This window comes from Astyanax mexicanus, chromosome 17 (genome assembly GCF_023375975.1).
Source record: "Astyanax mexicanus isolate ESR-SI-001 chromosome 17, AstMex3_surface, whole genome shotgun sequence".
Classification (NCBI taxonomy): domain Eukaryota; kingdom Metazoa; phylum Chordata; class Actinopteri; order Characiformes; family Acestrorhamphidae; genus Astyanax; species Astyanax mexicanus.
In genome coordinates, this window is record NC_064424.1 from 184,819 (window position 1) to 194,764 (window position 9,946).

The window sequence follows — 9,946 nt, forward strand, 5'->3', positions numbered from 1 at the left end:
TATTGTAAACAGTAGATCAGTATGAACAGTGCAGTCTCCGCCCCTTCCTCAGGGTCTCTGTGCTTCAGCTGTTCAGATCGTTATTAACCGTCAGCACATGCAGCCGCCTCTTACACCGTCTCACAATACACTCGCCTGCTCTGCACACAGTCTGACTGCAGGTCTGACCATGAGTCAGGGTGTAAGATAGGAATGAGCATCATGACTAGGACTGCAACTAATGATTATTTTGGTAGTCGACTAATCTGCTGATCATTTTTTTCGATTAGTTGATTAGTCAACGATTATTTCTGCTATAGCCTTCATCTCTAAAAACAACAGAAAAACAACTGAACATGGGATTTAAAAGGCATTTAAATGTCCACACGTTGTTTAAACATGGAGAGTTCTGATATTTAGTGTATAATTACGTAATCTGTTGTGTTTGGGCACTTTTGGAAACACAGACCAAGCTTCCTCTGTCTCCAGCACTTTGTGTAATGCGGTACTGTTACAAATAACCGATTAGTCAACAATGAAATTTGTAGTCGACAAATTTAAATAATCGACATTGTCGATTATATCGACTAATCGTTACAGCCCTACTCATGACACACCTTGTGCAGGATGTAGAACAGGACCAATAATCTTTCGTTTTTTAAAGACTTATACTGTATATTTTTTGTGGCTTTAAAAACGAGTTTAATGATTTACTTTTGGTCAGTGAGGTGTTTGGGTTAGGGATAGAGTACTTTAAATTAGTTACAAATATGTTAATGGAAGGTCCTCACAAGAATAGCAAAACTAATGTGTGTGTGTGTGTGTGTGTGTATGCACACCACCACCACCACCACCAAACACAGCCTTTGCTTTCACACCAAACACCAGTAATTCTTGGCCAACACACACAGAGTCTGTGGAAACTTCCAGCCTCATTATGCAGCACTGAGAATCACATCACGTATTCAACCAACCGCAGCAGATAGCAGCGAACAACAGCCGCCTGTTCTCCGCCCCTCAGGACCCAGCTTCCTACTGCTATCCAATACTACAGGCATGTACTGGCACTTAGACACTGGTATCTAGTGGGTGGGGTTTACACAAAACACCAAATGAACCACTTCAGACACCAATCTTTACATATAAACAAATTAAATAAATAAACTAAAAGAAAAAAAACTGCCATCCTATACAGTATTGGTATGAGGGGTGTGCCATATCGTATCGTATGCGATGATATCATTTTTAAATATGGGGAATAATATGGCACATTATTTCAGGGTATAATATTAATATCACCCACCCCATTATCAGGGTTCTACATTTTTATTTATTTTTTACTGTTTTTATCAAAAGGAAAAATTCACACTGTTCTCATTTCCCATTATATATCTACTATAGGCAGATTATATCTGTTCAGTATCATTTATTTTACTTTAATCCTGGATATATGGAGATATTTAGAGTCCATTATTATTATTAGTATCATGACTGATTATTCTGGATCATTGACTTCTGTTACAAATCTGATAAAATTCTTTAATTTTTAAATATCTCAGTTATTGGAGGTGTGTTATATCATATCATATGCAATAACAAAAATTCATTTTCATGTTGTTGCAGTAGTGTATTCTTGTTTTTGTTTTTTTTATTCATTGTTTTGTCATATCATAAGTATTGTGATCACAAAAATATGAAATATCGTGATTTTTTTTAGGGCCATATCACCCAGCCCAATTGGTATATTCTTACTCCCCTATCAAATTCTCGTCTGCTGCTTTTCCCTGGTCGATCTGCACAGAACCAGAACCCAGGGTCCGTTGCAGATCAGCCTGCGTGTGCGGATTAGGCCACGGCCGGCGGGTAAAGGCCTCAGTAAGAAGCTCTGGGCACCTGTTCACGGTAATGAAATGGAAACTATGTGGCGCTGGCAGCGGCTTAAAGGGACGGCGCGGCACGTGGCGCGGTGAGGCCGGCGACCCGCAGAAACCTGACTGTTAGCGGCAACGCTAAATTTAGAGCAGACGGCCTGCAGATAGAATAGCGTTCCCACAGCAGTAACACCTCCCAGAGGATTCTCTCCATTACCTCAATATAAAACACACTTTACATACAATATATAGCGGCAGAAATTACTTCACAAAACAGTCCTTAAACAAAGAAAACTTAATGCCCTCTTTACATCACTACACTCACACTGCTAATAAAATTACTCATGGCCATATTCTGTACTATAAAATAGTGTAATTATAGTCACACACAATAAAACTGCCTGAACACCAATTTCCACATATCCAACACTATTACTGCCCTGAATGTTTTGGTGTTAGCAGTTTTACTATAACTATTTACCATAAATATACAAGTTTCATCCATTCAGTAGAAACAAAAAAAATCTAAAAACATTTGTCTACCAACTTACCCTGGTTATAATGTAACATCAAAAATCTACCACACTAGAGTGAAGCATAATTAGATCAAGTAATTTGCAATCAAACAATTAAAAGTAAAAACAGTAAAGAGCAAAACTGACTGATTTTAAGAATATTGCGATATCATGATATGGATTTTTTATTGTGTCAGAATTTTTGGCAATATTAATGCATACGATATGATATGGTGCACCCCTAATGGGGACGCACTTTTTTTCGAAGAACAAATATGCTCTTCAAATTAAAAGTCTCTATTGAACCCTGAACATTTTTTTATACATTTGAGTTTATTGCAATATAAATCACCTTCAAAAATGTAATTCACTTATTTCACTTATTTTTTGGCCTTTTTTCAGACAGATATTTTCTGAGCATCTTTAGCACAAATCTAGCATCTCAGAAGGGAATCTGTTTTTCGGGGTGACGTCGGCCGTAAATCTCCCTCAGAGTCGTTTTCAGAACTACAGAGAGACATTAGTCATCAGGCCTGCAGCTCTTACAGCATCAGCCCCCACTCGAGAGCAGCTACACGCCCGTCACGATGCGCCACAGGCCTCCAGCTCCGTACTCTACAGAAGGACGAGCGCCAGGGGAAGCGCTCGCTCTCATTGGTTTAATCTGCTTCATTTCTCTTTACGTACCTGGAAGGGGAAGATGTTCTCGCTCCTGTTAATGCTTTCGTCCATCCAGGACTTGGGGTTGAAGCCGGGGCTGGTGCGCGAGTACTTCTGCGAGGGCACGTGATTGTTGGGGAAGGTTTTCTTTAGAGGAGAGATGGAGTTGAGCGGGGTCATGCCGCCGTTCAGGCCCCGGCGAAACTCGCCGCCGCGGGAACCTCCCCAGCCGCCGTAGCCTCCCCCCGGGCTCCAGGAGGTGGAGGAGGGAGAGGGCGAGGGGCTCTGGTAGCTGCCCCAGGGCGAGGGCGGCTTGCTCAGGTTGTTGGAGAGGTGCGGCAGCTGGCCGAAGGCGGCGTTGCGGTGAGGGAAGGGCGGCGGGTGCGGGCTGGCGGGCGAGCGGCGGTGCTGCTGGTGCTGGTTGTGAGGGTGCTGGAAATGGGGGTGAGGAGGGTGGTGTTGAGAGATGGGGCCGATCTGGGGCGAGAAGTTGCCCCCGAAGCCGGGGCTGACGTGGTGGGAGAAGTTCTGGAACAGCAGCGGGCCGTTGTTGGCGGAGGCCGGGTTGAAGAAGCTGATGTCCTCGTTGATGATGGTGGACGGGGTCGGGGGGATAGCAGCCGACCAGTTGTTGAAGCTGGTCAGGGAAGAGGAGGTGCTGGACTGGACGGCCGTTCCCAGCCCAGAGGGTTCCTGATAGTCGAAGGCCGTCAAAACCGGCGACTCGAGGCGGAGCTTCTCCTTGCCGTTGGCGCCCTCGGAGGCGCCGCTCTCCACCTTGCTCTCCTCAGAGCGGACCTTCTCCAGCTCGGAGATGATGCCGCCCTCCTGGTGCCCGGGGGAGAGCTGCTGCTGCTTCTCCTGCGTCTCCTGCAGCTCCTGCTGCTGAGCTTTGGGTTTCTCCGAGCCCAGGATCTCGTCCTGCATGTTGCTGTGGGCGGCGGCCGCGGGGAAGAGCCACGGAGAGCTGCCGTTGCTGCCATTGCCGGCTGCGGTGCTGTTTATGAAGGCAGCAGGGCTGGGCGTAGCATTCTGGTGGTGGTGCGGCGGCTGCAGGTGGGGGTGAATTCGTACCGGGAAAGCGGACTTGTTGCCAGTGTTGTTCTGTACTAAGACTCCAAACCCGTAATCCCCCATTTATGTTTTCCAGTTAAGACTGACACACAGTACTCGATCCTAAAAAAAATAAAAAATAAAAAAAAAGCAGGTTATTTATGCGTCTTCATCCAGGAGTCCATTCGCACCTTTTAATCTCCTACAGCCTTCATTAAACAGAAAGTAGAATGAGATTTAAGGAGGATAAAGGGGCTTTAAGAAGAAATTTGATGTGAAATGAACGTAGGTTTTAGTAAACCATGATAACAAGTACATTTATCTTTATTACATTTTGGTCAATACAGTAATTTATGTTAGTATTCATCTTATCATTTAAATTATCTACCCTGGGAGTTTTATTGTAAAGTCCATAAAGGTGGATTAGCCACTATGGCTAACAGATAATTGGCAATGCTAACTGGCGACGCTAACGGCTACCTGGCAACGCTCTCAGCTAATTGCTGATGCTAACAGCTAACTGAAGATGCTATTGGCTAACTGGCAAAGCCAAATGCTAACTGGCAATGCCAAAGACTACTTGGCTATACTATTGCTAACTGATGATGCTATCGACTAACTGTCAACCCTAACAGCTAGCTGACAAGGCTAGCTAACTGGCAATGCTATCGGCTACTGGCGATTCTCCAACTAAATGAACGTGGATTAAATTGAACGTTGATTCAACTGAACATTGATTGCAATACTAACAGCTAACTGGTGATGCCAACAGCTAACTAGTGATGCTAAAGGCTAACAGGAGAAACTCCAACTGAATGAATGTTGAATCAATGTCAGAATTTCAACACTAACTCATTCCTGTAATTCAATGTTTAAAAGGTGTTTTTTCCATCATCAACATTAAAAGACAAAATGCAATCAAAAATTACACTGATTTAATGTTAAATAAATTGTTAGAATTTTATGTATAGTTTGTATTAAAACATTAAATATATGTATTCTATTCTTATAGCTAGGTCTGTCACAATAAGATTTTTTGTGGACGATATATTGTCCCAGTAATTATTGCAATAAACAATATTATTCTCATTTTAAAAACGATTAAATGCCACTGACATATTAATGATAATATAATAGTGTAACGAGGTAATTATAAGCTTTTACTGAGAACAACATTTGAATTAATCGTAGATTACTTATAATTGTACTGTTGTCTTGCAGCGTAGAAAGAGTCGTTAAAATTATTATTATTATTATTATAAATATTACTGTTAGTGGAAATTACGTTTTATCTAAAAGCATTGCAATCATTTCAAAACATGTCATCAAACATTGACTCAACATCAGAAAATCAACACTAAACACTAACTGATGTCTATTAGCCAATATTAAATACAGTAAAGGTTGTTTTGCCCATCATCAACATTAAAAAATGTGATGCAAATGAAATGTTTATTATTAATAATTATTATTCAGCCTTTACTATATAGTACTAAACATTACTTATATAGCAAAAGGACATTAAATTAATGTTCATATTTCCATTACTAATGTACTGTCAAAATTTTGATCTCCAACTTGAAACATTTGTGCACATTAATTTTACATCGATGCAACACTGATTTCACATTTTATATATTTATATTGTTTATATTATAATTTTATAGCTGTGCTGCAGCTTTACAGTATTGAAAGGGGCATTTAATCAATAATAATTAAATTTAATATTTGAGGAGATCATATTTGAGCATTATTGTGAGTGTAAATTCAGAGCTCAAAACCTTTAAATGAACGTTAATTCAATATCAGTATCTTTCCACTAACTGTCAATGTTAAATAAAGGTTGCTTTTCCATAAACATTAAAAGATGTAATGCAACCAAAACATTAATGTTGATTTAACATCTTTTTTTTTTTGGATGCATTACAATTTTTTTTAAATTAAACAATATTAATGTCGTTTTAGGATCATGTAGAAGAATGTACAATAAGAATCTAAACAACCAAATATTATTCCTCACATTATATATATATATATATATATATATATATATATATATATATATATATATATATATATATATATATAAAACGTTCAGTATATGGTTTATATATGCATATATTACGGTATCCTATTGTTAAATGTTAAATAATACGGGTCACCGCCAACATTAACAGACGTCATGCAACCAAAAAATAAGGTTTATTAAACGTTGTTCTATATCAGGGTGTAGAGCCGCCGCGCCGCGCTCTGATTGGCTGTCGCTAATTAACCCACAGGCTCGTGACGTCTTGAGCTAGCTAGCAGCGGCTAACCGGCACTAGCTAAGCTAAGAGGCTAACAGGCTGAAGGCCAGCTGAGAGAACCCGAGCAGAAAAACGGGCAGACGCGTCTCAGCGCTACAGCACGGAGATATGAAGTAAATATGAATAAATATCGATAAATAATAATTAATATACGTGAATATTAATCCCTGAGCTCGAGTTAAACCCGCAGCTGCGGGAATTTATCAGCATTTCCTTCCCTTTTCTCCTCAGAGAGGCTTTAGGTCAGTTAGCATGTTGAGCTAACCCTCACAGAGTGATGACGTCTTCCAGTTTTCAGGCTTTTCTCAGCTCGATTCTGATCTTTATCGAGTAAAACCGCGTGGAATCGATCAGCTCAGCCCTGAATAAACCCGACACGGTGAATTATTACACCTCAGATTCACAAATAAACCGAGAAAAGCAGATTTTCACCTCAGGGTCCGGCGACGGCTGGGAGATCCGCTTCGACGCGACGACAGCCCGCAGAGATACCGGATACCGGAGGAGTGACGATCTGATTAAACTACGGGGATTAATAAATACGGAGGAATTAATCTAAATTTAATCTAAATAATCATTAAAAACAGATTCTCAGCTTCTCTCCGCCTCGCCTGTCCTGACGTGTCCTGTTTCTCAATGACACTCAGCCCCTCTCTCTCTCTCTCTCTCTCTGGGTCTATGCGTACTGCGGGTTTCGGGTCATTGGGCGGGTAAAGCTCGGGCTCGGTGCGGTTCGGTTCAGGCAGATGCTCCGCGGGTCATGGCGCTGATCGCGGTAATTCTGTCCGGTTTCTCCGCGGCGGGTCTCGGTCTCTCTCGCGCTGCGCCGCTGCTCCTGTCTCTCTGCCGGAGCTCAATGACAAGGAGACGAACGAGGGACGCTTCCGGCTAGAGCCCCGCCTCCATTAGCACAAACCCCGCCCACACAACGCCCCTTTCTCACACACTCAAGCAAAACCACGCCCTCTTATTGGGAAAACTGCGTAACCACGCCCACTATCCCTTATTTAGCCGACGTTTGCGTCAGACACGGTCGCTGTGTCTCTGCCCGTTAAGGTAATCTGGCCTTTGAGACCACGCCCCTCCCCCTAAACTCCGCCCAGTAAGGTCATACCCGCTGTAACGACAGCAACTGTAAGAAATATTATTAGTTTATGCCTATAATAACGCACTGAAATACAGTAGATTAACTCCTGGAGGTTTTGTATTGTATGCTCAGTGTTTTCTATGATTCTCTGTCCTGATATTAATGTGTAATGTGTAATGTGTAATGGGGAGTGAAATTACCTTTTATTACTACTAATATATATTTTTCCTGCTCGTTCTGAAGAAAATGGCCAAAAAACATTGAAACTACACATTAAACTATGGTAATACAGAGCTTATCGTAATTTTCAACAAGAAAAATGCTATAATTTGTAGATTTTGTTTGTATCGCTTGGGCCGCATCTAGCCAGTGATTCTCCCCAACAAATCACAATATGACTTACTAGTCAACAAATGAGTCATTATTCAGTATAAATTATTCACTAACGTTAATAGTTTTTGGTTGCATTACATCTTTCAATATTGATGATGGAAAAGCAACCTTTAAACATCATTTATTTTATTTAACATTTCCTCACAGGCATCGGTTAGTGTTTAAATTCTGACTTAAATGGAATTGAAATTAAATGGATGGAGCTTTTCTACTTTCACAATGCTTTTAGTAAAAATCTGCTTCCCTTAAATAATAATAATTATTTATACTGTTAATTATACTGTTATAAATACAACAATAATTATTGTTATTATTAATATAATTTAAATGTCTTTTTATACAGTGCAAGAACACAGGGCAGCTATAAAAACAGAATACAAACGATATATACATATTTAATGCAGGTAAAGTTTAATGCAAACAATACATATTAAACCATAATGTTGATTCAAACTTGAATCAATGTAAAATCAATGTGTACAAATTACTCGACTGTGACGTCGGAGATTAACGTTGTTTCAGTGTATTAGAGAGGAAAAATCAGCGTTGATTAAATGTACTCGTGGTTCCTGTCTGAAAATGACTGTATTTGCTGCAGCTGTTGAGCACGCTGCCATGTGAGGTCCTGTGCTGGGCTGTGAATGTGGTGTGAGATCTCCGGGGGAGGCCTTCACTACCTATTCATGCAGCTTCAGCTGCTCCTTCAGCAGGGAGGTGGAAGCTGGGGTTGACTTCGTAAACGGCTGGTGTTCCGGGGTTGGTGGCGGGTGTGGGTGAGAATGAGAAATGGTTTCTCTTCTCTCCATTTTAAACAGAATCAGTCTCAGCTGTTTTTTTTACACCTAAAAGATTCCCGACCGGTGTTTGTTACATTATTTGCATCCAGTTTTTTGTTTTGTTACGTCCTGTCATCATCACCTGCACGGGTTGAGTTTTGCTATACCTGACACTGATTGGTTTGTAGAATGTTGTCAGGTCAGTAAATTGCCTTTTAAAGTTTTGTGCCGAATCCACCTCGGCTAGGACTCCTTCTATTAGTATTTATAAATAAGGGTTAATCTACAGTTAGAGTAGATACAGAATCACCAGCACCGTAATCTGTTGTAGCCATACTGCTCTGTAATTAATCTACAGTTACAGTAGATACAGAATCACCAGTACTGTAATCTTTTGTACCCGTACTGCTCTGTAATTAATCTACAGATACAGTAGATACAGAATCACCAGCACCGTAATCTGTTGTACCCGTACTGCTCTGTAATTAATCTACAGTTACAGTAGATACAGAATCACCAGCACTGTAATCTGTTGTACCCGTACTGCTCTGTAATTAATCTACAGTTACAGTAGATACAGAATCACCAGTACTGTAATCTGTTGTACCCGTACTGCTCTGTAATTAATCTACAGAAACAGTAGATACAGAATCACCAGCACCGTAATCTGTTGTACCCGTACTGCTGCGTGACGCTCCTAAACATCACCAAGGAGAGACGCATTTCAGCACAACACCTCTTCTTTTACTTCTTCTATTGTTTAATGGGTGATGATAACCTGACTGAAAGTCCGAACTGTCAATAAAAGGTGTGAACAAACTGGACCAGCTGATCCAGACCAAGATCCGCTCTTTTGGTTGGACCAGATTTTTGTTGTTTGCTTCGTAGGTCGCAGCCACAGCTTTCACACCTGCTTTATTGGTTTGAACCCAAATCTGAAAAGTCAGAATGTCTGAAAGCGTGTGGAGTAGATGAGGTTCTTCAATCACAACAGCTGTTTCTGCAGACTGGGGTCTCATTAGGGTCTTACGCCGCCGCCATCACTGCTATTTTCATCCTATGATGGCGGATCTGATCCACCACGCTAGTGTCCGAGAAAAGGTGGCTGGATTTAGTGTTTTATGGTTCTCAGACAAAACCTCAGTACCTAGCAAACAAACAACGATCTGGGAATGATTTAGGCGATCTGGGACCTTTCACTGTAAGCAGGAGATCTGCGCTTAGAAGCTGCAAAAAAACAACAGGAAAGATGTATCACAGGTCACAGATGTGATATATTACATAATATAGCATATACAGGTTATCA

At 41.0% G+C, this 9,946-nt stretch overlaps 1 protein-coding gene across 2 annotated transcripts in view; it reads right to left on the reverse strand.

The window, feature by feature from the left end:
- cpeb4b (cytoplasmic polyadenylation element binding protein 4b) overlaps positions 1 to 7,397 on the reverse strand; it is a 30,921-nt gene extending 23,524 nt beyond the window's left edge. The window contains exons 1-2 of one of the 2 annotated variants that reach the window (XM_049466286.1): positions 6,817 to 7,397; positions 3,053 to 4,201 (exon numbers count right to left, since the gene is read on the reverse strand). In XM_049466286.1, coding sequence (XP_049322243.1) covers positions 3,053 to 4,162 — 1,110 coding nt within the window. In that variant the 5' untranslated portion in view covers positions 4,163 to 4,201; positions 6,817 to 7,397. The remainder of the gene's footprint in view (positions 1 to 3,052; positions 4,202 to 6,816) is intronic. The other variant, XM_049466287.1, reaches the window with a different exon arrangement.
- Between the last annotated feature and the right edge of the window lie 2,549 nt (positions 7,398 to 9,946).